The sequence below is a fragment of the Podarcis raffonei genome, chromosome 14 (assembly GCF_027172205.1).
Source record: "Podarcis raffonei isolate rPodRaf1 chromosome 14, rPodRaf1.pri, whole genome shotgun sequence".
Classification (NCBI taxonomy): domain Eukaryota; kingdom Metazoa; phylum Chordata; class Lepidosauria; order Squamata; family Lacertidae; genus Podarcis; species Podarcis raffonei.
Window position 1 is genome coordinate 538,020 of NC_070615.1, and position 27,390 is coordinate 565,409.

Below are 27,390 nucleotides of genomic sequence, written 5' to 3' on the forward strand. Positions count from 1 at the left end.
CTTCCTCCACTAAAGAAAGGCTGTGTTAAATTTTCACCTACAAAGCTGGCCAGGCCAAATTTAGGGTGCAGAAAAGTCAAAAAGAAAGAAAGAAAAACGAAATAGGCCATCACCATGATAGGGTAGGTTTGGTGGCCTAGATTTGAAAGAAAATGGGAAGGATCTTACAAGAGTTGGGGAGATGAGGGGAAAAAAGGGGCCATTGCATTTTAAGATAAAGGAGGAAGGAAGGAGGAGAGCAGAATGGAGCCTGCAGAGACAGGATTCAAACACAGAACACTGTCCCTTTAGAAGGGGTCTGGGTGGTCAGAAGGGAAGAAATGGGGGAAATATCCAGACAATGAAAAGGAGAATGATCCGGTGGGGCGGGGGGAGGAAGAGGTCATGAGAAAGCTGGGATTCCTCCCCAAAGGCAGAAACGGTGGGGTGGTGAGTGGGCAAGATAAACTGCAGGAGGCAGTAGAGTGAACATGGTATACTTTAAAACATACACAACCCCTAGCCGGCCAGGCAGCACTGACCCTGGAGGAGACGGTACCTTCATATGTTCACTCCAGCCTTAACAGTCACACACAGTCACACACGGCTTCAGCCATTCAAACACAGGCAACCCATGCACGTTTTACTTTGGAAGAAGCCCCATGGAGTTCTGTTGCAAGTAGAAGACAAACACCAGATCCGGGATGGAAACAACCCTTTTCTCCAAATGGCACACACATGCATACCTCTTCTCCCTCCCTCTGCCGTCGGAGAGATCTCAACCTCCGTCCCTCCTCCCACAGTGGTGGCTCCTTCCCTCCCAGCACTCAGACAGGCTCTCTGAAGTGCAGATTTAATCCTGAATAAAAGCCTCCCCTATGGCACCCTCCCACCCTTGCTTGTTCTTTCTCAGCCTCCTGTGTCTGGTGGAGAAACACACTCAAATGCAGCTGAGCAGCAGAGACACACCAGCAGCAGGCAGCCGCCTTCTCTCTCTTCTCTGGTGTAGTGGTTAAGAGCGGTAGTCTCGTAATCTGGGGAACCAGGTTCGCGTCTCCGCTCCTCCACCTGCAGCTGCTGAGTGACCTTGGGCCAGTCACACTTCGATGAAGTCTCTCAGCCCCACTCACCTCACAGAGTGTTTGTTGTGGGGGAGGAAGGGAAAGGAGAATGTTAGCTGATTTGAGACTCCTTCGGGTAGTGATAAAGCAGGATATCAAATCCAAACTCCTTCTCTTCTTCTTCTTTCTCATGTCTTTCTAATGTAGGGTGGCATTAGCATTCACGTGTGCAAGTAGATACAAGCAGCAGCCAGCAACAGGCAACAGCCTCTTAGAAGCGCCAGCAATTTAAATTAGTTGCAATACACGGCGACAAGACATAAGAAATTCCTCACAATCAGCCCATTCTCTGTTACAGAAGGTGCCTGGTGCCCAGTTAGTTTCAAACACTGGTGGCCACCCAGATGCCTTTGGGTATCCTGCAAGAGCAGCCTTCAATGTCTGAATGTGGAAGTTCTATTTGGTTGACATGTCTAATAGCTACAAAAAGCCTCTTTTTCCTTGGATTTGTTTTGTTCCCATCCGGCCATCAGCCCCTAGGAAGCTGCCTTTATACCAGGTGGTATTGGTTCATCGAGTCCATTTTCCCCCTGGACCACCATAAAAATATTTACCTTCATCCATTTGGCTTCTGCAAAGAAGCATCTTTTGATGTTGTTTGCCCTTTTCCTTTGGAAGACGAAGGTTGTAATTAATGTGACTGATAAAGGCAGCCTTCCCCAGCCTCTTACCCTCTAGCGGCTGTTGAACCCCATCTCCCATAAGCCCTAGGCTGCATGGCAACTAGTTAGAGATGATGGGGGTTGGAGCCAGACATCTGGAGGGCACCAGGTTGGGGAAGGTTCAATTAAGGGATAAGTCATATCCTGCTAAGTGATGTTGCTTGTGTCTCCATGAAGTGTGAACCCTTTCACATGGCAGGAAATATGGGATGCAGTCTAGCACATATGTTTTATTCTTTCGGAATGCTAATCTCTTGGACCTTGAATGAAGAATGTGGTAAAACGGACCCATCACTCCCAGGTAGCTGAGAATTGCAAGGAAGATTCATGAGAAGCAACCGTTTTGTCACACTTGTCCACAATTGCTCCAACTTTTCACTGAGAATCCTCTGATAAACATCTGAAGAAACTCAGAAGTTCCCTGGAATATTATTTTGAAGAGCCTGTTGTTAGGGTGTATTTCTAAACTGGAGCCTGTTTTTGAATTCTGCAGGCAGCATGCGAACCTGGCAGGCACCCTGAGCGGCCACGCATCTTGGGTGCTAAATGTAGCGTTTTGTCCTGATGACACCCATTTCGTTTCTAGGTATGTAGAATGTTGACATGACCTGATTTGGTTGGGTTATGCGTTACATGTTCATCTTGCACTTTCTTCATGGAACTCTAGAAAGGAGTATGTCACTGGTGGGTTCATTGTTGAGCAGCACTTAGCCTAATTTCATATGGGTAGCAAGGAGAGGGGGAAATGGAGGGGAAAGGAGGCGGTGCAGAGAGAGAGAGAGAGAGAGAGAGAGAGAGAAGTGGTGACCCACACTGGGCTTTGACCTTTCCACGCCTGTTGCTTGTATGTGGCCCCCAGCAGAGGGAATTGTTGCCTGCTGCAGGCCTATGCTGGGTTTACTCTCTTCTGCCTCCCCCCCAAGCCATTCTTTTTAAATCACTAATTTTATAAGGGGCAAGACTACAAACACATAACACATGAGAGGAATCCCCAGAATTACAACAGAGGTAAGCAGAGCACCCTTGTAAAGCAGGCTAGGCTGAGATAGACTCTGGTCCCTCGTCATCTGGTGAACTTCAAGGCTCAGTGTGGATTTGAACTTGCTCCCTGAACCTATGACGTTACAGCATCACCGTTCATTTATGTGGATGGGATGTGGAGAGGAAGGCCTGTTTATAAATGGAGCTTCATAGAGTAAAATTCACATAGTTGTAAAACTGAGTGCATGATTTTCTTAATTGGGCAGAACTAAGAATTAGCAGCCTTATTTTCAAAAGGTGCCAAGTAACTGTAGGATTGTATTCAACTAACTTATACTCAGATAGACTCCTTAAAAATTATGGACCTAAGTCATGGCCAGTTAATTACAATCATAGGTCTACTATTGAGTAAAAGTTAGTTGAATACAACCTATGCAACTGCTTCCCCTATTTTTAAGATGAGTTTTTCACAAATGAATATACTGTATTATTTGGGGGGGGGTTGCCCAGAGTTGTTCAGCTTTTTTGGGGTGGGGGGTTGCCAACAATCGCTCCCCCGCCTGACCAACACTCCCAATTGCCAGCAGCCACCAATCACCCACCCAATCGCCACTGGCAATCTCCTACTCGCACCTGCAACCAATTGCCCATCCCCCCTCTGCCCTATCCGTGTTTAAGACGACCCACTAAAAAAACATCATCTTCTACACGGAAAAATATGTGTTGACGTTAAAAGAAGTCTGATTAAGAGTGTATTGGGATAAATGACAAAGAATTCCTAAGGAAAAATTCTCAAATGGGGTCTGCTGCCCAGAGAAACATGTATGAGGCATTCCGTTTCTTTACCTTGCTGATCTTGCTCTACTGAGTGTGGGTTTGCTCTACTCTGCTGCAATGTACTTCAGTGTGTGGCTTTCCCCATAAACAGCAAGGTGTTAGCAGCATGCCTAAGCTCTTGCCCTTGTTCTCCTGGGTTTGTTTGTGTGAGTGGAAGATAACTGTTGGTGTCAGCTTCAAGCATGGCAAAATGAGGGGCATCTATTGCAGGGGTATGAGCCATGCAGAATTTTTCTGACAGCTGCATTGAGCCACACTTGTCTTGCAGGGTTGTGCAGGACAAAGGAATTGCCTTACGCTGACTCACACCATTGATCTATCTTAGCTTAGGGTTCCCTACACTGACTGGCAGCCCTTTCTGCAAGTGCTGGGGACTGAAGTCAGATGCTGCGCCACTGAGCAAGGTTCTGCATTAGACAGTTGCAAGCTGTGGGCTCACTTTCTTGCATGTTGTTTGGTAACTGGATAGCTGCCGGTCATGAAGTGTACAGCGAGTGGAATGTGTGAACTGCATTTTGCTGTGGTGAAGGAACATGGATGCTTGAACTTTCAGTTGCCTTGTTGGGTCAGGCCAGTGAGTTCTGCAAGTTTGGTCTCGGTTGGAAACTAAATGCACTGCAGTCTTTAATCTTGTATTGCTAAGGTCAGTTAGTTACTCTTTACTCATCTGCTTAGTTTTTGTGGTGCTGTGGTGTAAACCACCTGAGCCTTGGGCTTGCCGATCGGAAGGTCGGCAGTTCAAATCCCCACAACAAGGTGAGCTCCCGTTGCTCGGTCCCTGCTCCTGCCAACCTAGCAGTTCAAAAGCACGTCAAAGTGCAAGTAGATAAATAGGTACTGCTCCGGTGGGAAGGTAAACAGCGTTTCTGTGCACTGCTGTGGTTTCACCAGAAGTGACTTAGTCATGCTAGCCACACGACCCAGAAAAACTGTCTGCGGACAAATGTCTGCTCCCTCAGCCAGTAAAGCGAGATGAGTGCCACAACCCCAGAGTCATTCGCAACTGGACTTAACTGTCAGGGGTCCTTTATCTTTATGTAGCATGGCAGCTTCTGCTTTGTGCTGTCTTGCACAACACATGGACAACACATTATGCATGGCAAATAAACACTTAGGGAAACAAAAACAATTCTAATGCCAGTCTTCAGATTTTCTGCAGAGTCCCTGCTCCAAGCATCTTCTTTAGTATGCTACACTCTTAAAAGAGGACCTTTTCTGCATCCGCTCAAGGGACACGTCTGGTGCCAACACTGGCACCTTTTTCAATACCAGGGGAAGACCTTTTTGCCCAGACAATTCAGATGGTGGTTTTGTTTTTGCTTGCTCTGTTCTGCTTTTCTTTGGGGTTGGAGGTGTTAGTCACACTTTTGTACACCAGGCCTGGAACTTTTCAATGAAATATCCTAAATAAACATGGCAAAATAGTGAGTACCGTGGCTTCAGGAGGGATGAAGTGAGAGATGTGACTTGCAATTTTTTAATTCCCCAAAGAGGGAAGGGCGAGCTCAGGGTTGGAGGCTCACACCAGTGGACTGCACAAATGGTGATGATTCCAGGAAGCAGAGGCCATTTCCTATTTCTGGTGGGTTGGTATTAACAGGGAACAAAATTGTTGATCATTGTTCTTTTCCAGTTCATCAGACAAAACTGTGAAAGTGTGGGATGTACCTTCCAAGACCTGTGCTCATACCTTCTTTGATCATCAAGATCAGGTATATAGAACTTTGTGGCTGTCGGTTGTGGCAGCCTAGGGAACTTTCCTTACATTAAAACCTTTAGTTCAGGCTGCATAGAACTAGTCTTGAGATGTTCCAAAATTTGAAGGGTTACTTCCTGCTATATATGTGGAGTTTTCTTACAAAAGTAGTATATAAATTTTGTTCCATAAAATAAATGTGAAGTGTGTCCAATTAATTGTCTATTAGTGCTGTCTACTGAGTTCTCTTAACACCTGAAACGGAAGATTTCCACCCACCCCCAAATAAAACTGGCATTTTAATTCAAGATGCTTGAACCACTCAGCTTGCCTCTGTGCAAAGTGCTGGTAACAGGGGTGTGAGAGACTGAAAGTACAATCCCATTGGCCTGCCTTTTTAGCAGAATGAGTGTGCTTTTGCTGGCAGAGGGGCCATAGCTTGGTGGCAGTATATGCCTGGCATGCAAAGAATGCAGGTCCAATGCTTGGCATCTCCACATCAAGGAGCAAGCGATAGGTAAGCTCTGCCTCAGACTATGAGTTGCTGCTACTCAACATGAGGCAGCTTCTTGTGTTTCAGTTTTACGATTGTCACTGTTTGACTCCTATCAGCCATAGTCAGGCACAGTGGAGTTGCAGCCCAACATCTGAGGGCCCATTGGGTTGGTTTTCTCTTGTGCAGTGGGCGGTACACAGCATATATAAATTACCTTTAAAGAAAAGGACTTGTGATCATTATAATTTTTTAAATGTCTGTTATAAGCTATTGCCTAACTCTATGCAATCAATCTTAACAGATTTTTGGTTTGTTCACAGGTCTGGGGAGTGCAATACAACGGAAATGGTTCTAAAATTGTATCAGTTGGTGATGATCAAGAAATCCATATTTATGACTGTCCAATTTAAATGTACCTAAATCAATTTGGGTTCCTTTTGAAAGCTGTGGAACTTTCAAAAGGTGTCAAGAAAACCTTTAGATTTTGACAAATGCAAATCAAAATATATCTAAGTTTGTATGGATTTTGCTATTTATGTTTATAAATGTATTTGTTACTTTAAATTACTTAATTTGCCAACTGGGCTACTGGAGTATCATTTCCCCTATTAGACATTTTTCTGTTTTAGGGGTGGCAGTGCTTGTCATGGACGGCACAGATGTGACTACAAACAAGAATAAAGGCTGTGCATGTGCTCAGGGGAGCCCTGCAATTTGCAAATATATGCAATATACAAAGAGTTTCTTTCCAGCAGGGGGCACCCAAGCATAAAAAAAATCAGAAAAAGATGCTGCTTGCATGCAAGTTCTTAAGCTTTTAGCTGGTGAATTTCTATTGTATGTCCTAGCTCCCTAAGCCAAGAAAGCATTTAGTTCCCATTCCAGAGGGATGGAGTGAGAGAGTTGCCTTCTTGGTTAAGAGTCCTCACACCACACAGAATGGTCCTGTTTTATTTGAAGCAATAATTCAGTTTTACAGCAAACAGGTTTAGAGAACAGCCCATTAAGCTGAAACTATAGCTGTTTTATGTAAATAGTGTTCTGAAAATTATTTCTACATTAGGGATTTTTAGAGAAACTGGAAGTGCTTATTCAACCAAGTTGCAGTATACTCAAGTCTTGCTACAGAGGGATTTTTTTGGTGTGGGGTTGTTGTTTTTTTGCATGAACGCTTAAATATATAGTTACAAAAATGATACTCAGCATCTCTGTGCTGAACATGACAAGTGGCTTCAAAAGCCAATTTTTGAATCTGTCACTAGCAGTCCAGTTACACCTCCAGTTCAAGATGTCTGACACTGCACACCAGTTCTAGGACCTTCATCATCCTCCTCATAGGCTTCCCCATGATTACGGAAAGCTCGCTCTCTTGGATCAAATTCAACAAGATCAACTTGATCCATGTCTTCTGAAATCATTACTTCTTCTCTTGGAGGAAGCAGAGCTTCTAACAAGGGTAGCTGTTCCTTGGAAAGCCACTGATGCTCTGGGAATGCAACCTATAATAAAAAGGCAGCATTAATGTAACTAGTGTGGAGCTATGCTCACATCCTGCATTTGGAACAGCAGCTCCTTGAACACAAGCAAATACCTTAAGGCTGATTTTGTTAACTACCATCAGGAATTATTGCCACTGTCTTGCATAGATGGCAGGGTAGGCAATCTGGTGTGTGGAGGGGTCAGACAAAATCCAGCACTCTCTCGTTTTGTTCCTCAGCTTTCTACCAAGATGACACACCTTGGCTTTCTCAAGATAGCTTACAATATAAAACAAGCCAGCAATCCCAAAATAAGAGCAGATTAAGTGGCAGAGCTAGGTGAAAACTTTGCTAAAAAGCTATTCAAAGGATCCCAGATGCCATTAAAACAAGAAAACAGGGTGATGCTCATTTGACACTGAACAATGACTGGCTGGAGAGGGAATTCCTTTGTGCACCTCCCTACCTCACCTCGGAACAACACATTTTGGCACATCCCTCCCATTTTTACAAATCTTCTACTGCTTCATGTGCACAAACCCTGAAGCAGGAAGCAGGAAGGGACAGTTGAGGTGCCTCATGAGCTTGCAGTTCAGTGTGTTTCAAGAACGCTTTGCTGCTTGTGTGGCACCTACTTTACAACTGACTTTACAACTGCCCATTCAGTTGGAAATGCACTTCATCCAGCTTGTAGGCAGATAGATTCAAACAACTGTTTAAAAGCAACTAACTTACTTACCAAGAACTGAATTATTAGGGAACCTTTTTCCAATGGTGACTTGTAAATTGGCATTCCCTCATTTATGATGCATTTGACATCTCCATGCTTTATCACTTCACCTGTTTGAATAGTGATTACACACAGTTAAGTTCGTTAGCTTTCCGAAACCCCTTTTTCCTTGCAGAGAGGTTCCCAACAGCAAAATGATACATGAAACCCTACTGGGTCAGACAAGGGTCTCTATCTCAGTGGTGAGGAACCTGAGGCCCACTGGCCTAATTAGGTAGGTTCTGTCTCAGCTCAAAGTGTGTTGCAGGCTTTGAGCCTTTCAAAGCTCTGTAGAGAATAACGTTTTGAAAAGGGCTTCTGACAATCTGGACAAAACAAAACAAAAAAAACGGGCAAGATGTCATTGTGACATCAGGTACCTGACAGGTGATTGACTCTGCTCTCCTGTCCAACTTTGCTCAAGATGGGTGGGTAGGGGAGACAATTTGGCCCTTTGGGCTAAAAAGCTCAGCGTGGTTCAGCATTCTACTTCCACACAGCCAATCAGATATTTGGAAAGCTCAAAAGCAGAAAATGGAGTATATTTATACAATATATGAAAGAACACTGTAAACATCTGAAAATGTTTGTAGGTTTGAGTTAAAATATTTTGTAATGCTAATATTTGAAGCTGGTTTACAATAAATAAGGTAAGTTTTATTAAGATAGAAAGAAGGTAAATAGGCGGTTATAGAAATGCAAAGATGTAAGTGAATATTTATGAAAGCCAGAGAGTGGGATGGGGGGGAAGTCGAAGCTCAGTTTGAGAAATGTTTTTGGTGATGAGATTATTTAATGGATTGTGATCATAGTAAAATGTAAACTTAATAAAAATTATTTTAAAAAACCACAAAAAAACAAAAGCAGAACATGAGGAGCCATAGCCCTTTCCCACTGTTGTTCCCTGCAATGGGTTCTGAGAGACAATCCCTTTTAAAGCCATCTAAGTTTGTGGGCATCACATCTCATGGAAACCAGCTCGTCTTTTTGTCCATCCTCTGTCTCCAATCATCAGCTCCAGTGGATGATCTAAACTGGTTTGCAGCAGAAACTCATTAAAATCAGTATCTTAATGGAAACATGCAAGCTGCTAATTAAATAGCATTTGCTAAGCATTTTTTTCTTTAACAAGGTAGATGCAACTATAATAATAATAATAATAATAATTTATTATTTGTACCCCGCCCATCTGGCTGGGTTTCCCCAGCCACTCTGGGCGGCTTCCAACAAAGATGAAAGATACACTAAAATGTCACATATTAAAAACTTCCCTGAACAGGGCTGCCTTCAGATGTCTTCTGAATGTCAAGTAGATGATTATCGCTTCCACAGGGCGGGCGCCACTACCGAGAAGGCCCTCTGCTTTGTTCCCTGTAACTTGGCCTCTCGCAGTGAGGGAACCGCGCCAGAAGGCCCTCGGAGCTGGACCTCAGTGTCCGGGCAGAACGATGGGGGAGGAGACGCTCCTTCAGATATACTGGACCGAGGCCATTTAGGGCTTTAATGGTCAGCACCAACACTTTGAATTGTGCTCGGAAACGTACTGGGAGCCAATGTAGGTCTTTCAAGACCGGTGTTATATGGTCTCGGCGGCTGCTCCCAGTCACCAGTCTAGCTGCCGCATTCTGGATTAGTTGTAGTTTCCGGGTCACCTTCAAAGGTAGCCCCACGTAGAGCGCATTGCAGTAGTCCAAGCGGGAGATAACCAGAGCATGTACCACTCTGGTGAGACAGTCTGCAGGCAGATAGGGTCTCAGCCTACGTACCAGATGGAGCTGGTAAACAGCTGCCCTGGATACAGATTTGACCTGTGCCTCCATGGACAGCTGTGAGTCCAAAATGACTCCCAGGCTGCGCACCTGGTCCTTCAGGGGCACAGTTACCCCATTCAGGACCAGGGAATCCTCCACACCTGCCCGCCTCCTGTCCGCCCAAAACAGTACTTCTGTCTTGTCAGGATTCAACCTCAATCTGTTAGCCGCCATCCATCCTCCAACCGCTTCCAGACACTCAACACCTACCTGCTTTGGAAGTTATTACAAGGACTCTGTCATCCAAGGTATCAATTGTCTTTTTGAAGCCACACAAGGCTTCTGTGAGCTGAATTTTCATTTTCATAATTAAGTCGTTGCCTCTTCTCTGAAACACTGGGTGGTCTTTCTGATCTAGCACAATGATGACATCTCCAGGCTCCAAATCAGGTTCCTGGTCACCTTCTCCGTGAAATATTATTTTCTGACCATCTTTCATACCTATGAAGCAACACACATAAAAGAAATCACATTCAGAAGATTTGTCAAAACAGTGCCAGCAACCTGATTAATGGATATCCTGTAACTTCTAGCCTATGGCAAGTTAGGAATACTTCCAAAAGTTCCAAATTATGTGGCCTTATTTCCAAAGTAAAACTGATGCATTAGGAATGCTTCTTTTTAAGTTTCTGACCAAGGGTTTCAACAGCCTTGTCCTTTTGCTTCTTTTCCCTTATAACAAATCATACGTATTGATAAAAACCACTACAATCCTAGCACAATCACAATGCAATGTTAAGTATGATTACATGAAGACTGCTTAATCTGCAGTGTGTTTATAAATGTGTGTGAGGAAGAGGGTGTGCTGCAAATTAACTCTAAAATGCAGCCAACTATATACACTGGGATTAATTATCCTACTTAAGTTGTAACTTAAGCAACAAAGCACAGCAAAGCTTCAAAATGTGGAGGAACGGGAAATCCATCCATCGCTTAGTGCCATGCTATTCTACTACTGCCTTCTGAAACAACTGAAACATACTGTATAGGATCAAAATTCCAAAACTGACAATTTTGAAAGTATCTCTAATATTTGAAACAAAATTTAAAAAATCCTTCCAGTGGGCACCTTAGAGACCAACTAAGTTTGTCATTGGTATGAGCTTTCGTGTTCATGCACACTTCAGCTATCTTCAGATACACGAAAGTTCATACCAATGACAAACTTAGTTGTTCTCTAAGGTGCTACTGGAAGGATTTTTTGTTTGTTTAAACTAGGCAGACCAACACGGCTACCTACCTGTATCTAATATTTGAGATACTGTTTATGACTTATTTGTCAGGGAGGAGTTAGAAGTTTTCAGTTTATCAGAGGGAGAAAGCATTCCCCAAGGGGGGAAGGAGAGCAGTGAACCTAATAGAAGGGAGCAAGAGGAACAACAGGGAGGGACCGGCTGTTCCCAGGAAAGGCAAGGGTTAAGTTCTAGCTCAGATTCGGAGGAGGGGAGATACAAGCCAGCTCTAGTCAGGAGGGGAGGAAAAAGAGCGGGAAAGCGAAGGGAAGGGCGCCTTCGCCATTTTGAGAGTGGCTGGTCACGGAGAAGCAGAGCTCAGAAGGTATCTGAAATAAGTGACTCTGAGGAATAATAGTTAAGAACTGTTTATAAGATTATTTTGTTAATACACAATAAAAAGTTATAAAAGAACAAGAAGCATTTGTGTGGTGATCTGAAGAGGACAACGACCAGTCCTGACATTATTTTAATCTGCTGTGGGTTCCCTACGGGGCAAACAGCAAGATAAAAATTATTGCATGCCTATGTGTCTGCCTTCCTTTCATCACTATGTAGTTACTTGAGCAATGAAATTCCAGTCCTCAAAGATCACTAGGATACCTTAGTGCCTTGTGGCAGTGAAGCCTTGCCATGAATGTCGTGCTTGAAAAAGGAAGCAATGGGCATGTGCAGGAGGGCCAGGCTTTGGGTATGAGCAAAGAGATATTCCCTCGTGAGCTGCCAATTTGGGTAGCTAGCTGCCTGGGAAGGTTGGGTGTGATGAAATCCTTACCTTTGTCAATGTGTATTTCTATTATTTTTTTCTCTCTAACCACCTTGTTGCCATTGCAGGTGGTGCATCTGTCTTTGGGATTTATTCGTTCCCCTTGGCCTTTACAGTCTGGACAAACAGTCTGGATTTGCTGCACCATTCCAGGTGCGATCTGCTGAACAAGCACCTGCACTCCTCTTCCTTTGCATGTAGGACACTTTTCCACAGCACCTTTCTTTCCACCGAGGCCTTGGAAGGAAATACATAAGCACACACACAGTAACTCCTAAAGTTCCCTGATGGCAGACAGCAACTCACCAAGCTCTCATTACCAATCTCAACATCCGTGTATAGCTCTCGTACCAAGCAAACAGGGCTTTGACTACATCTTATCTACGAATTCAGTGCCAAACATTACTCCCTCTGAGCTCTGCGTCTCCCTGGGTCTGGCATAATTATTCAAAATAATGAACAAGTCTAAGCATATTTATGTACAGTTTGGACAACAGCAAGGAAACTATTTGATTAAGTCCGCAAACATTGCTAGGCTGCTCAACAGTTTCCAGTGCACTCTTTGAACAGAACAATCTGTTCACTTCTCATGACTTTTCATAAGACTGCCAAATATTTGACAATAGCCTTGAGAAGTGGAGATCAGTTGGAATCCCATCAGTTCACAATTTACGTGATATACACTTATCAATCCACAACTGACCTGTATCATCGACCAGAGATGAACACCTTTTTAAAGAGGATCATGGCCACTTTTACTATGGACTCATTTTTTTTTTTTATAGCAATCATTCTTGTTTTGTCATTAAAAAGAATGTTTGCTGTTACGAAAATTAGCCGTTTGCCTGTTTCAGAGGCAAAAACGTCTGAAACAGAAAGTTTCCCGTTTCACCCCTTTGTGGATTGAGATTTTGGATCTTAAGTTCCCTTGGGGAGTGAATTTAACTTGGCAGCTTGTAGAAGAATACAAGCTTCTTAATTAGGTAAAGTATATTTTTCTCCATTCCCTTCCTCAGAAGTTTGTCCCAAAAGTGATTTCTAGAGATAGAGTCAAATGTTCCTTTAAGGTCAAGAAAAGGGAAATTCTAGAAAATACCACTTCTAGAAAGACTATGCCTCTGTGCACAGACAAATAGAATCTGCTGCGCATAATCGGTTGGTTGTTAGTAGGGAGTGGTATTCACATGGATTTAATGTAGCCTTCTTTATGTTTACTCAGGATGGGGATAAGATGGAGATAGTAGCCAGGTTTCTGCACCATGCAATGAGGACTCATGAATGCTTATACAGTGGTACTTTGGGTTACATATGCTTCAGGTTACAGACTCCACTAACCCAGAAATAGTACCTCAGGTTAAGAACTTTGCTTCAGGATGAGAACAGAAATTGTGCTCTGGTGGCACAGTGGTAGCAGGAGGCCCCATTAGCTAAAGTGGTGCTTCAGGTTAAGAACAGTTTCGGGTTAAGAACAGACCTCCAGAACAAATTAAGTACCGTATTTTTCGCTCTATAGGACGCACCTTGTTTTAGAGGGGGGAGAACAAGAAAAAAAAATCTCCCCCTCTCTGCCCAGCGCCCCTCCAGTGAAGCGGCAGGAGGCGCTGCGCAGAGAGGAGGAGAATATCCCCCCCTTGTTTTCCCCCCCTCTAAAACAAGGTGTCGTTCAAGGTGCATTCAGCCGCCTTCAGGCGGCTACCTTGGAAGCCTGGAGAGCAAGAGGGGTCGGGCTTCAGGTTTCAGGTTGCTTTCGACCTGCTCTTTGGGGCTGGTGGGGGGAAGCCCACCGCCAGCCCCAAAGAGCAGGTTGGGGAGCAGCGGAAAGGTGCGCAGCCTTCCCGTTGCTCCGCGAGCTTCTCGGGGCTGCCGGGGAAGCCCAGGGCTATGGCTACTTTAGCCCCACGCATGCTCTCCCGGCTGGTGAGGTGGCGAGCGGATAAAGAAGCTGCTGCCCTAGCTGCGCGTCACCTCTCCCGGCTGGTGAGGTGGTGCGCGGCTATGGCAATACCCCACCTCCCACAGGAACTGCGCACCCTTTAAGGAGCGCGCGGCTCCTGTGGGCTTTTCTACAAGGAGGGAGAAGGGAGTGACTGGCCACGTCAGTCCCTTGTCCCTCCCGAGGAAAAGCCCTCAGGAGCCACGCGGAGCTTGTGTGCGGCTTTTGGGGGCTTTTCCTTCCTGCCTCCCCCCTGCATTCGCTCCATAGGACGCACAAACATTTCCCCTTCATTTATGGAGGGGGAAAAGTGTGTCCTATAGAGCGAAAAATTCGGTACTTAACCCGAGGTACCACTGTACAATGTTAACTCAAGTGTTAGATGCAGGTTTCTGAAGAGTGATTTTATTGTACTGAACCATACTGGAATCTTGTGTAAACGTCAATAAAGGTTTGTGAATTTGAAAGAACGTAATGGCACATTCTTGATTTTAGATTTAAGAATGGTTTGGTGAGCACCGCAAGTACTTCCTGAGTAATCACACCCACAAAATGATTCTGTGTCTGACTTTAATGTATTCAAGGCAGCTGGTGCCTTCAAATATCCCTGCATATAATGTTCAGCATTTTCACTTGAGGTTACAGGAGTGGCCTTTAGAACACTTTTTGGGCACAGCCCAACTTCTATATTCAAGTTCACGGAGTCATTACCTTTGCACTTATCACAAATTACATTCTTCTGAAGCGCCAGCTTTCTTGTGGCTCCATTGTACAAGTCTTCAAGGGATATACTCAACTGATGGACAACGTTCTTTCCTTAATGAAAATGAAGGTCAGATGCTTAACACAAGATCCCCATTTCCAATGTTCATTTTAAGCTTTTTATCCTACCTCCCTGCAAGCCTAACAATCCTCCAGAATGGAATGTGTACCTTTTACTAAGAGGAAACTGCTTCTGGAACACAGCAGCTCTGTTTCTGCAATATGGCTTAGCTTTTCAGAATTTTGTAAAGTTAGCTTCCTATATAGCTATTTAATTTTTTTTTCTTTTTAACTTATCTGTAATGCCACACATGGACAAAACCAAGATGAAATTCCCCTCATCTGGCTTTATCATATATGCATCCTAGGCAAAGAAGAAGGCCATGGCAGTTCCTCCCTCTCAAAGGCAATTTTCTTGAAAAAACAGCCAGGGCTGCCAGCAACCATGGCAAGCTATAATTTAAAAAATTGTACTTGGGAAGGTTGAGCAGAGGCTATTGACCAGAATAAAGTTGGTCCCCTGGACAACTTACCTCTATCCACTTGTTTAGACACTACTGGGCAGTGTTGAAATATGTATCCCTAAACCAACCAGTTTTCAAATGCATTGTATTAATAGCTATAGCCCTCAAATTCTAAACACTATTCTAAGTGCAGAACAAACCCTCCCCCCCCAAAAAAAACCCAAGGGGAAACTCTCAAAATTATTATGTTTCCTGGATATGAAACCAAAGAACTGATTAAACTATCCTGGTTTGAATTTTGCATTTTTTTTGTTCAACCCCACCCCCCAAATTATTTGGTTCTGAGGTCTATCACCTGAATCTAAGCATTTCCAAAGATAACCTCATGTTACAGTGCTTCAGATAAACCACGCTGCCATTTCTGCAGTAATGCTAAGTAAGATATTGTTGCCATATTCCCAGAATGGAAAAAACAGGTGCAACAGGGCCAACAAAAGTCAATCATTAATAATAGTAGCTTTGCCTTACAGTAAGGCCAAGAGAGCTGCCTCATGAATGAAACCTTCAGTTGCAGTTCCCATTGGTAACTACAGTGGAACCTTGGTTCTCCAACACCTAGGTACTCAAGCATTTCAGCTCCCAAACACTGAAAGCCCGGAAGTAAGTGTTCTGGTTTTTGAACTCTTTTTCGGAAGCCGAACATCAGATGCGGCTGTCAGCTATTGTTTTCAGGGCACCCACGCCAATCAGAAGCAAAGCCTTGGTTTTCGAATGTTTCGGAAGTTGAACAGACTTCCGGAACGGATTACATTCGAGAACCAAGGTACCAGTGTAAGTATTTTACGCTTTGGACACAATACTACAGTAGCATTCTACATTTTGGTCTCACACACTAGATTTTAACTGATGCAGTATTTAAAACACACATGCATACCTCTTCTTTCTCTATTCATTCTGCCTCCACCACCAAAGAACATGTCAAAGATGTCCATGGGTGAAGAGAAATTGCCGCCACTTAGGCCTCCTTCTTTAATAGCTTGCTCCCCACCCTGGTCATAGAGGTCTCTTTTCTTTGGGTCTGACAGAACTTCATAAGCCTGGGATATGAGTTTAAACTAAGAAGAGAAAGAGACCCTCTAAATAGCTGGCTAGCAGACAACAATAGTTAAGTTTCATACAAGTGATTAAGAAAACTCCTGAACATCCATCAAGAGACTATTCAGTAAATATATACCCAGCAAAAGCAGTCGTCCACCTATTTTAGAGTATTCCCCCCCCCCCTGCAGTGGTTAATATAAGAAAAAGCCAGGCCAAAATAAATGCTGTAAAGGAAATTATATCAATATAATATAATATAATATAATATAATATAATATAATATAATATAATATAATATAATATAATATAATATAATATATTGATCAGCATAAGAAATGTTCACAGTATGCCACGGAAAATAAAACAGATATACAGCATTACTCACTGAGGAAAATGCTCTATTGCTTGCAAGAATTCCCATCCCTGGGTTCAGATGGAACCCAAGAAATTACTAGCAAAATGCCAATCATTTTGACGGATAAAATGTAATCTATATTGCAAGGATCTCCGGAATACAGTGTGTGTGTGTGTGTGTGTGTGTGTGTGTGTGTGTGTGTACTCTGTATGGACACCCACTGTACTCCTGTGCATAGAGTACCTGTTTTAGGACTGTTGTTTAGTCGTTTAGTTGTGCCCAACTCTTTGTGACCCCATGGACCAGAGCACGTCAGGCACTCCTGTCTTCGTTTTAGGAGTAGTAAGTGTCAAATGTTGGTCATTCCCACTACAATAACTAAGCACAGTGGTTTACTTCCTTCTGCAAAAGACCAGCCACTTGCTTTCATGAACTAAATAATAAAACATGTGCCTCCTAGCTGGTGTCTCAACTGGCCCACCTGCAGTTGCCTCCCTAAGACCCCCACTTCACCCTCTCCAACCGAAGTCCATACCCGCTCGCCCTCGCTGGGATTCTTGTCCGGATGGAACTTCAGGGCTAACTTGCGGTAGGCCCGCTTGATCTCATCCGAGGTGGCACTTGGCTTCACCCCCAGCGTATCATAGTAGCCCGTTTCCTTCACCATGGCAGCAGCCTGAGAGGATGAAAGAAACAGAAGGAATGAAGACAGCACTCATCAAATTTCCCTCATTTTGCTAAAGAATTTCCCATCCTGGAATGCAGGTTGTCATCAAATATGTTTGAAGGCACTAAGAAAGCTTTGTATATGGTAAAAACCAGAACTGGATACTGCCAATTAATCAAATGTTCCCTTTTTAAGCTGGGGTTTAAGACAGAAGAACTTGTAAAAATACAAATGGCAAGAATCATTTTAGAAGAGGTATGCTCTTTCCTTACACACAAAGTAAATGCTTCATTATTTTCTACATACATTTCATTGTCTAAACACAAAGCATGCTTTCTTCAGAACTACTGTATTATGTAAATGTATACTTTTAACAAATTAATCCAAAATGAACGCAAATGAATGAACACATTAAACAAGCACAAAAATTGTCCCAGACAGTCCTTACTTTTTTCAATTATCAGAACAGATATCCTCTGGTACAACAGGATTCACCCTTCCACTCCTCCTCCCTGCAGGCCCCCCCCAAACTCTGCTTAGGATGGTGGGAGAACCTCTCCTGCAGGTTTGAGGATGGTGGGGGAACAGAGAAGGGGAAGTCCACTGACAGGGTTATTGGCTGTTGCTATGCGACTATGCATTTTGCATGCTGTTTTCAGTCACGTTAAAAATATTTCGGCATCTTCATCTAATGCATTATTTCATTTCATCTACTTGAGTGTTACGGTAAAATCTGGGTGCGAGGCTGCTCTGCCACCCAGCTCGTCGGACTAAGTCCGCGGGTCCCTGCGGAGGAAAATAAGCTCAGCCGGAGACAGGAGCAAACTGCAGAAGATCCAAGTTTATTGCGCAACAGGTTCAAGGCGAGATTGAACAGCGAGAAAGGGGTGACATGAACTTTTGAAACTTCCCTCCATGTCCCAGAATACAGTGCAAAATACATCCCAGTATTTAATGAATACATTAAGAAGAGGTTGGGTTACACAGGTATAACATACGGAGGAGGGAGGGGGGAATATGCAGAGCTGGAGATATGCGCAGATAAGCACATCCTGAGTACCGGTGATGAGAAGACAATGGTCCATGTACGCATAGTCTGCCACCTGGCATTGCCTGGAGGAAAGGCTTGGCAGAGTGATTTGACAGGAATAGGGTCTTGACACCTTGCTTGAGGGATTATGGAGGACAGGGAAGGTGTCATGGAGTCCTAGAGAAATTGAGCAAATTGGCACGTTGATTTTCTATAAATTTTATAGATTTTAGTCCCTTTTGACATTGACAATTGGAAATAAATGGATATATTGTAGCGAAGAAGAAGGTGAAGAAGACATGCCCCCCGCTTCCGTATCATGAGGGAACTGGAAAATTTTTTTTTCAAACATTGATAAGAGAACATAATAGCAACACAGCACAGATTTTTAAAGTTTTGTTTATAGGTTAAATAACTATGGAAAAACAAATTAGCATCAACTTAGAGCAGAAAAAATCCAACAGAAGGCCCACACCACTAGACACAGAAACTACCTAAAAATGACAAAATCAGTTTGCTGCTCTCCTTTTTTAAAGAGTATTCTAGTATCTAAGACACTGAGGCCTTTAGGTCAATGACAGAGCTTGTTTTTGCCTGCAGAGTCCTTAATTCTCCAACCCTGGGCATCTCCAGCTGGTGTTATGGAAAGACTGCCGTCTGAAACCCTGGAAAACTGATGCCAGTCAATGTACTGCCCTAGATGGACTCATGGGCTGACTTGCTGCAAGGCAGCTTCTTCAGATCATGTCTCAAGTCTCAGCCTGGAGTTTTCTAGAAGGCCTTAGATGAGACACTTGGCTTCAGCCACTTCACTCAACCCGCAAATGGGGACGACAATGCTGGCCTAGCTTGCACAGAGAACTGCAAGGCCGTAAGCTAAAATAAATTATGACATGGTAACAAAAATGAAGCACTCTTGAACATTAGAAATGGGCCACGGTTGTTCTCCATCTCCTAGAGATGGGAGATAAAAACTGAAGGTCTCCAGTTTGACTATCCCTATAGCCACCAGTTCGTTCTTCCTCAGTCCCCATTTGTCACATTAGTACTGACCTACCTCGCTGGGTTGTCAAATATATATATATATCTGATGTAAATGCAAGGCAATACCAAGACGGCTCCAGGTGTCCTCTTTTAACCCCAGTGCCGCCACAGGAGGTTAACAGCGTGGACCCCCCTACCTCACAGTGTTTGCCTTAACTACTACAAGGCAACTTACAGAAAGCCCTCTGAACACTCAAAAACACAACGGAAACACAATGTTCCCCCAACATTTCCAAAATGCATATTAGAAATTATCGTATTGTACCAATAGCAAGCTCTACTTGATACAATTCTTGTTTCTTCATTCATCTGTATTTTTATAATACTCTTCACCACGAAAAACAGTTTGCGCCTATTGGCATCCACAACGCAAATAAATGCCTCGCTTAAACCGTTTCCATTCCCCCTCTCCGTTTCCAGCACAGAGCGACGCCTGAGGAGGCAGGGGGCGAGAGGCCCCGCCGAGCCCCGGAGGGACGGCGCGGCCCGGCGCCAGAGCAGGGCACCGCCGAGAGCGGGGAAGGGGCCCCCAGGGATCATCCAGCCCACCCCCCAGGCCCTTTGCTGCGCCTGCAGCTCTGAAGGCGTTGGCGGCGGCGAGTCCTTCCTCGCGAGCCGCGTCGGCCCGCCCTCCGCCCGCATTTTCATCCCGCGCCCGCACCTCAGCCTCGCCGGCGCTTCTCTCGCGTCTCCCTCGCGCGCTCCGACCAGGCGAGCGGCGCCTCGACCGAGAGCCTTTTATAGGCTCCGCCGCCGCCGCGAACTTTCTGGAACGACGCCGCCACGACGTCACGACTAAAGCCTCGACAAACCTAGCGGGACCAATCGGCGAGCGCCGGGAGGGCGGAGGCTCCGCCCCCTCCTTTCCGCGCCCATTCAGAGGGGAGACGAGGACGGAAAGGGCGCCTCGGCCGCGCGGAGTTGCTAAGCGACGGCAGCCGCAATCGGGCCGGTGCCGTGCGCGAGGAGGGCGGAGCATTAGGCCCCCGCCTCTTGCCTAATATGGCAGCCGGCGGCCGAGCGCTTCCCGGATTCTGCCGCTTTCTCGTTGCTTCTGGGCGCCCCAGTGCGCAGTCTCCGCCCAGGAGGACGGCAGCAGCGCTGCTCTAAGGAGTTCCCGTTTTGCACAGCTGCCTTGCAATTCGTCCTTCTCTTTCCGCCTCCCCCCGCGGGGTCCCTTCCGATCCCACCAAGCTGTGATTCCTCTCGGAGGAGCTGAAGCCCCGGGGCCTCCCGCGTGGGACTGGCTGGAGAGGGAACCTGCCCCGGCGGGGCGCGCCGGCTGGTCCCCCGGGGCTCCGGCAGGAGACTGCCCCGCTTATTTCTTACCATTTATTTATTAAATGTATTAGTCTCCTGTTATGGCCCAAGGCATAGCGGCTTGCAAGCTAGGCCCTAGGCTCACGTGGTTGACCTGCAACCTCTGGCAGGTGTCAATCACCTGGTGTCATAATTACATCAGAAGATGTAATCGTCCCACTCGCTTGCTAAAGCTGTCACCCCACCCCCACCCCCCTACTGAAGGCGGTGAGGACAGGTGCCCCACCTAGGCCCGAAGTCACCCTCCCCCTCAAATCAGGCCTCAAGCCTCAATATTTTTTCCAAAATTACTTTCTCAGTAGTCTGGAGCATTTCGCTCTGCTGTAACAAAGGTAGCTGAATAGAACAATGCCTTTTTGCTTCTCAGGCTAGCTGACCTTGCCAAAAAGTACATTCAACTTGAAACTTTTCTTTCCGGGAACTGTGCCAATAGAGCAAGACAAAAGAAACCTATCTTGGACACGCTGAACGCAAGGCTTCTCATCCCCTTTTCCTGGGAAGGGCGCCAAGAGTCCAAAAGAGTCCCAAGACAGGAGCTTTCTGTTCATGCTCAGGAAACTCGTCATGGGAAAGGGGAGGGAACTGGAAGGGGAATATATGCTCTGTGCAAATGGCTGTGAACTCGTGCTTGCTTTGTGAATCTATCACGCTTGCTCCTTCTACCAGCCCGGATGGTCGAAATAAAGCTTTTTCTCTGAAACTATTCCTTGAGTGTCTGTTGACTCCCATTTCCCCGTCCCGGGCGCAAAGCTCTTCTCACCCGAGGCTAAAAAGGCTACACTACCATAAGGATCTGGAAAGCCAGGCCAAAAAAATTTGCTGGTTGGTTTATTTTAATGCATTTATCTTGCCCTTTTTTTCTCCATGGAGCTCCAGGTGGAGTCCATGGTCCTCCCCTCCTCATTTAATCCCCACAACAACCCTGTGAGGTTGGCTAGGCAGAGAAGCAGCCCAAGGTCACCCATAGCTGGGGGGGGGGTCTCCCAGGTCCTCACCTGACACTCTCACCACCCCACATAGGTCAGATATAGAATTGCACGGATAACAAGGGGTGGATAAAACCGAATTCCAATCCCCACTCGGCTGTGATACTTGCTTGGAGAGCTTGGGTCACTCTCTGCCTCTCAGCTTAATCTACCTCACAGCCCTGTGGTTGTGAAGGTAAAATTGGGAAGGGGGTACCATGTAGGCCACCCGGAGCTCCTTGGAGAAAGGGTCAGATGCAAACATAATAAATAAGCAAATTAAAACAAAATTCGAGATGAGAGTCAACTCCATTGAGCTCCATGAGATGCAATTCCAAGCAAACATTCATATTTTAAAATGTATTAAACATTTGTTCTCTATATTGGATATATTGATATATCCAATATTTTGTTGGATATCTCAACAAGAGATATCCAAGGAAGCTGACCATTGGAAATAAATAAATAGGTAAAACAGTTAAAAAACAAACAAACACCCCCCTCCCGCAGTTACTTAGGAGTACATCTTGTGAAGTTAAGCAAGGCTTATGACTGAGTAAGCCTGAAAAGGGTTGATTAATGATCTGCCCTTTACCTGAAGGTTCCAGAGTGGAAATATATACACTTCAGAATAATAAAACTAAAAATATCCATGATACAAAATAAAGGTTTCCTTGAAAGCAGCAGTGGCCAAAACTACAAATCAGCAATACACATCACCCCTCCCTCTTCTTTTGCAATGCAATTATAGATGTGTTTAATCAGAAGCAAGCCCCATTGAGAAAGGACTGCAGCCTTACAATGCAATCGTACCCATGCCTACTCAGAAGTAATTCCCGTCAGGTTTGATGGACAAGTGAGAGCATAGGACTGCAGTTTAAAGCTGGACCCCCTTGCACACAGAAGGCTTTTTTGAGCATTGTCCTGGGCATCTTCCCAGTTTTCAGGGCTGAGTGAGGACTGTCACTTCTGAGCCACCTCAAGAAGACAATGGGGCAAGAAGGTCACTGCCCTGACCAGAAGGGGTCAGATCAGTGGATGAAAACCAATGGAAAGGTTTTGTGCATGCAGCACCAAATGCATGTAAATCCAAAGCTCATGACACACAATTTGGAAACAAATTGCATTGTTAGGACGAGCCTTCCTCAACTTGGTGCCCTCCAGATGTTTTGGGACAACAGCTGGAGCTGATGGCTGATTAAACCATCTACAGCCTTTAAGATGTGTTTGCAGGGAGGGGAATTGCTTTTTTGTTATGATTTAATCGCAGTGCCTGGAGACAATCGGTCAGGCTGCGTATCCACAGCAGGGACTAGAGGAGGAATGAGCGCTGGGAGGAGTGCAGAGAGAAGAAGAAGTGCCAAGGTGCATCTGCAGCAGCCTTCCTCTTCCCCAGCTGCAACAAAACCTGTCTCCTCCTCTATACCCACAGCAGGCACTGTAACTCTCCATTGGTTTGACTTTAGCTCTGAAAATGCAGTCCTCCATTGTCTCCCGAGACAGACAGATGCTAACAACAACAGTTTTTAATTTTTGTTTTATGTTGTAATCTGCCCTGTGATCTTTGGATGGGCAGTATATGAATTTAATAGTTAAAATAAATAAATGGGGGTTGTACTCAAAATATCTGCAGGGTGTTAGTGGTGTGTTGAGGGGGGAGGCTGACTGGATGTTATGTGTGCAAATCCTTCAGAAATATTGGGATGTCTCCAAAGTCAGTCGTACTCCGAGCAGACCCCTTGAAATCAAAGAACATGACTAATTTCAAAATTGCCACTGTAGGCTCCTTTGGGAAGAATGTAAACTAAATAAAAATTATTCAGGTACATTGATTTCAATGGGTCTACTCTGAGTAACACTTTGCCGAATACAACCTACTGGGGTACATTGTTCTGCTAGTGGAAGCCAGCACAAGGACTGCTGCTGGTGCAACTCTCCTGCCCCCTTCCCATGTGTCCCATGTGTCTTCCCCAGGCCTGCTCTGGGGGGTCAAGAGAACCCCGAAAACAGTGCATGGGAGGGAGTAGGAGAGGGGAGATGGTTCTGTTTAGTCCAAAGAAATGCTTGCAGCGATGAAGCCATCTCAGAGCCACATTGCATTCCTGCCATTACATCCGCACAGGGCTCTCCAGTGGTGAGCTTGGAGATAGGATCCATGTGCCCGGGTGACAGGCAGCCTGTCTTGGCAGAGAGGTCCGTTCAAACTGGCCCAGTAAGCAGAGAGCAAGAATGCACAGATCTGAAATTTAGGAAAGGCTTCCACGAGGGAGTGAAATGCAATTCATATCAAACATCTGGAGAGCTTTTGTGCTAGAATGACCTGGCAGTTTAGAAGTAGTTTTCTGAAAGTGTGCTGACATGTTATAAAATAGTATCTTGGATAACTTTGATTTATAGGAAGGAATATGCATGGAATATAAGGAGGTTGTCTTACTGCATTTCCATCAGCTTGTTTGTCCTCGGTTGCTTGTCCATCCACTTGCTGCTTCTCTGCAGAATTGGCACTGGATGCCTTGTCCTCTGCTGGCTGCCCATTAGCCTTCTTCTCCTCTGAGGGCTGCCCGTTGGGTTTTTTGTCCTCTTTAGGCTCCATTTCAGGTTCCTTTGTTTAGATATGCTGAAGTAGATTGGGGAAAACATTCAGAAATGATGAGATATGAAAGTACCTATTCCCCAAATGCAAATTGCAAGTGTGTCCCCCTTGCCCATGATCCATTTTGGGAACACAGTACACATAAACCTTTTTAAAAAAACACTTTAAAAACCCATCCTCCACAACAGGGTCCCAATCTGGATCAGCACCACTATTCCTGCTGACAATTTGTGGAAACAAAAACAACAACCTTGCACTTTAGGACACAGATTCATAGCTAACATAACACATACTTGGATCTTCACTGTCAAATAAGTGCACAGTTCTTTGCAATCTTAAAGCAAAATTATGCATGTTTCCTCAGTGTTTCCCATGGAGGTCAGTTGTACATACCCTTGGGGTAGTGGGTGTAGGATTTCAGGCCTAAAGTCAAGCCTGTTTTCTCAGAAGTAAGTCCCACTCAATTGATTGGGACTAACTCCCAGGAAAGCATGCACAGGGTTGCATTCTTCCCTCTGCATTCCTTTTTCTTTGTCTTTTAATATATGTAGAGTGCATAGAAAAAATAAGGTGCTTTAGGAGTGTTAAATAATATTAATATACACACTTATATGGGATCAAGTCCTATCATGTGTTCCTAAATTCTTCTCTGGCTTGGATTCAAATCTGCGCCCAGGAAGAATTGTCAGCTGATTCATCTTTCATTCATCATACTGCACTGATAGCACAAAAAGGCACCTGAGTAATGTAGCTTTCCTAAGATGTACTTCCAAAAGAAGACTGGACTCAAAAATACACCAAACTTATTTTGGGATGAGGGGGATTTCTGAGCTACTCCAACCTAGACTGAAGGGAAAGTGAGTTGCCCATCACTAGTGCTTGCACTGAGCATCATTTACCATCATTTTGTCGAGTTGGAAGAGACTCCAAGGCTCATCTAGTCCAACCCCCTTCAATTCAGGAATCTCAGCTAAGGCATTCATGACAGGTGGCCATCCAACCTCTGGCTGAAAACCTGCAAGGAAGGAGAATTCACCACCTTCCATGGGAGTCTGTTCCACTGTCGGACAGCTCTTATAATCAGACTGTTTAGTTGGAATCTCCTTTATTGTAATCTGAATCGATTAGTTCAGATCCCACCCTCTGGAGCAGCAGAAAATGAGTTTGCTCCATCTTCCATGTGACAGCCCTTCAGATATTTGAAGATGGCTTTCATATCCTCTTCTCCAGGCTAAACCTACCCAACTCCCTCAACTGCTTCTCATCAGGCTTGGCTTCCAGACCCTTTTATCACCTTAGTCACCCTCCTTTGCACACTTTCGAGCTTGAACATTGACTGAGCATTGACTTGTAATCTGAAATGTCCTTTAAAATGTCCAGTTTTTAAGTATAGGGACTGAATCAGGGGTGCCAACCTGAATAAAATATTGTGGGGGGAGAGGTAAGCCCCACCCCGCATAATCAATCACATGACATGGCACACCCATACCATATGAATGGCAATGCCCATGAACTTTGGGGGGCTGAAGGGACCTCAGTGCCTAGGAGGTGGCTCCTATGGACTGAATTATTATTATTATAACAATCGTAAGCTGTAATCTTTTGTTGAAGAGGTGCCCAGGACAGGACATACCTGTATTTACGTAAGAATTCATCTAACAAATGTAATGCTTGAAGACATCTTGTCCAAATGTGCAGATAGGAGATTCAGCTGTGGCAGGTGTAAACAACGGAAGATCTGCTTGAGAAAAACAAAAACAACAGAGAGCTTAGAAACATCCCGTCCTTTCAGAGACCACTGAACAATACCACCAGCAGCCTTTCCTCTGGCCAACTGTCAAATGGAATGAATGGAATGTTTCCCCCTTTGACCTTTATGGTCGCTTAGGAACACAGTTGCTCCTGATTTGCTGCTTCCTTTACCCTCTAAAAATATGTGTGTTTGTGTGTGTGTACATGGACTTTTTAAAAGAGTGAGGTCTGTTTTATGTGTTTAAAATATTTCCATACTGCCTTGTCTAGTGACTTAATGCAGAACAAATTACTCTGCCACAGCAAAAGTGTGTCCCCCCCAAAAAAATCTATGTAGCAAAGCCACAATTTATTAAAACAACTTCAATAGTAAAAATGCCTGTGCAAGTGATGAGAGAGAGAGTGATTTGGGGGGAGATGGAGATGCAAATTTGAGCCACAGAAATTTGAACTGGCCCAAGACACTTGGACACCTGAGGCAAACCACGAAATCATAGTATCATAGAATCATAGAGTTGGAAGAGACCACAAGGGCCATCGAGTCCAACCCCCTGCCAAGCAGGAAACACCATCAGAGCACTCTGCTTAAAGACCTCCAAAGAAGGAGACTCCACCACACTCCTTGGCAGCAAATTCCACTGTCGAACAGCTCTTACTGTCAGGAAGTTCTTCCTAATGTTTAGGGGGAATCTTCTTTCTTGTAGTTTGGATCCATTGCTCTGTGTCCGCTTCTCTGGAGCAGCAGAAAACAACCTTTCTCCCTCCTCTATGTGACATCCTTTTATATATTTGAACATGGCTATCATATCATATGGCTATCAAATGATGCCCTCTCCCCACCAGGGAAGAAGGGGTGAGTGATGATCTACAGCGGGAACAGGGCGTGGGGTGGGGAATAAAAATCTATGTTGGGAACAACATTGGGAAGAGACCAGCAGCACCTCTATTTGACCTCCAGCAAGTGCATTGCAGCTGTTGCTGCCACAGCAGCAGTGGTGATACATTGCTTGGAGGCCAGATCTGCTGCCCCTGTGGATCCTGCCACCTGCGGTGGTCGCCTCCCCTTGCCTCATGGGTGGGCCAGCGTGGGTGTGAAGTCCCTATGGAACACCGGACAAGGCCACTGCAATGGTTTCAGACCCTGGCTGGGTTGGCTCAGATCATTTCAGGTCCCCACTCTCATGTGCTGGATTGGGCCCCAAATCAGATTGATGGGGGCACACACCATTCTAATACAGACTTGGAATAGAATCCTAAACACCCTTATCTGGGAGTAAATCCCAGTGAGCTTTGTGGGGTTTGCTTCCAAGAAGACATGCACAGAATTAAAGCCTTGGAGCAGGAAGAGCCATCCTGGAGCCCTCCAGATTCTGTTGGAATGCAACTCCCATCTGTCATGGCCAGAAGTTGGCTTCACCTGCTGAGCAGCAGCCTGAAGGAGCAGAAGATGAAGTGGCTCTACCTGCTGCTGATCAACCTTCTTGCTCTTGATGAGAACCAGCTGGCTCCAGCTTTCTTAAGCAGGGTTTCCAGTCTCAGTGAGTTGCTGAAACAACATTCATAATTCCTGACCAGACTC

The 27,390-nt window shown here is 45.0% G+C and overlaps 2 protein-coding genes across 9 annotated transcripts in view; one reads left to right on the forward strand and one right to left on the reverse strand.

Moving 5' to 3' along the window:
* SKIC8 (SKI8 subunit of superkiller complex) overlaps positions 1–6,497 on the forward strand; it is a 22,759-nt gene extending 16,262 nt beyond the window's left edge. For all 4 annotated transcript variants that reach the window (XM_053365308.1, XM_053365311.1, XM_053365310.1 and 1 more), the window contains 3 exons: positions 2,256–2,348; positions 5,214–5,292; positions 6,093–6,497. In XM_053365308.1, coding sequence (XP_053221283.1) covers positions 2,256–2,348; positions 5,214–5,292; positions 6,093–6,182 — 262 coding nt within the window. In that variant the 3' untranslated portion in view covers positions 6,183–6,497. The remainder of the gene's footprint in view (positions 1–2,255; positions 2,349–5,213; positions 5,293–6,092) is intronic.
* Positions 4,597–25,890, reverse strand: DNAJA4 (DnaJ heat shock protein family (Hsp40) member A4). 5 transcript variants are annotated; one of them, XM_053365304.1, is made up of 9 exons: positions 25,693–25,890; positions 23,901–24,083; positions 16,976–17,116; positions 15,922–16,102; positions 14,473–14,577; positions 11,838–12,065; positions 10,041–10,271; positions 7,990–8,090; positions 6,710–7,271 (listed from the first exon to the last, which is right to left on the reverse strand). In XM_053365304.1, exons 2-9 carry the CDS (start codon positions 24,057–24,059, stop codon positions 7,056–7,058), a joined length of 1,362 nt encoding a protein of 453 aa, XP_053221279.1. In that variant the 5' UTR covers positions 24,060–24,083; positions 25,693–25,890; the 3' UTR covers positions 6,710–7,055. The 5 variants fall into 5 exon arrangements, with proteins under 5 accessions (XP_053221280.1, XP_053221279.1, XP_053221278.1 ...); XM_053365305.1 differs by lacking the exons at positions 6,710–7,271; positions 23,901–24,083; positions 25,693–25,890 and adding exons at positions 4,597–4,983; positions 19,843–19,993; XM_053365303.1 differs by lacking the exons at positions 23,901–24,083; positions 25,693–25,890 and adding an exon at positions 19,843–19,992.
* Between the last annotated feature and the right edge of the window lie 1,500 nt (positions 25,891–27,390).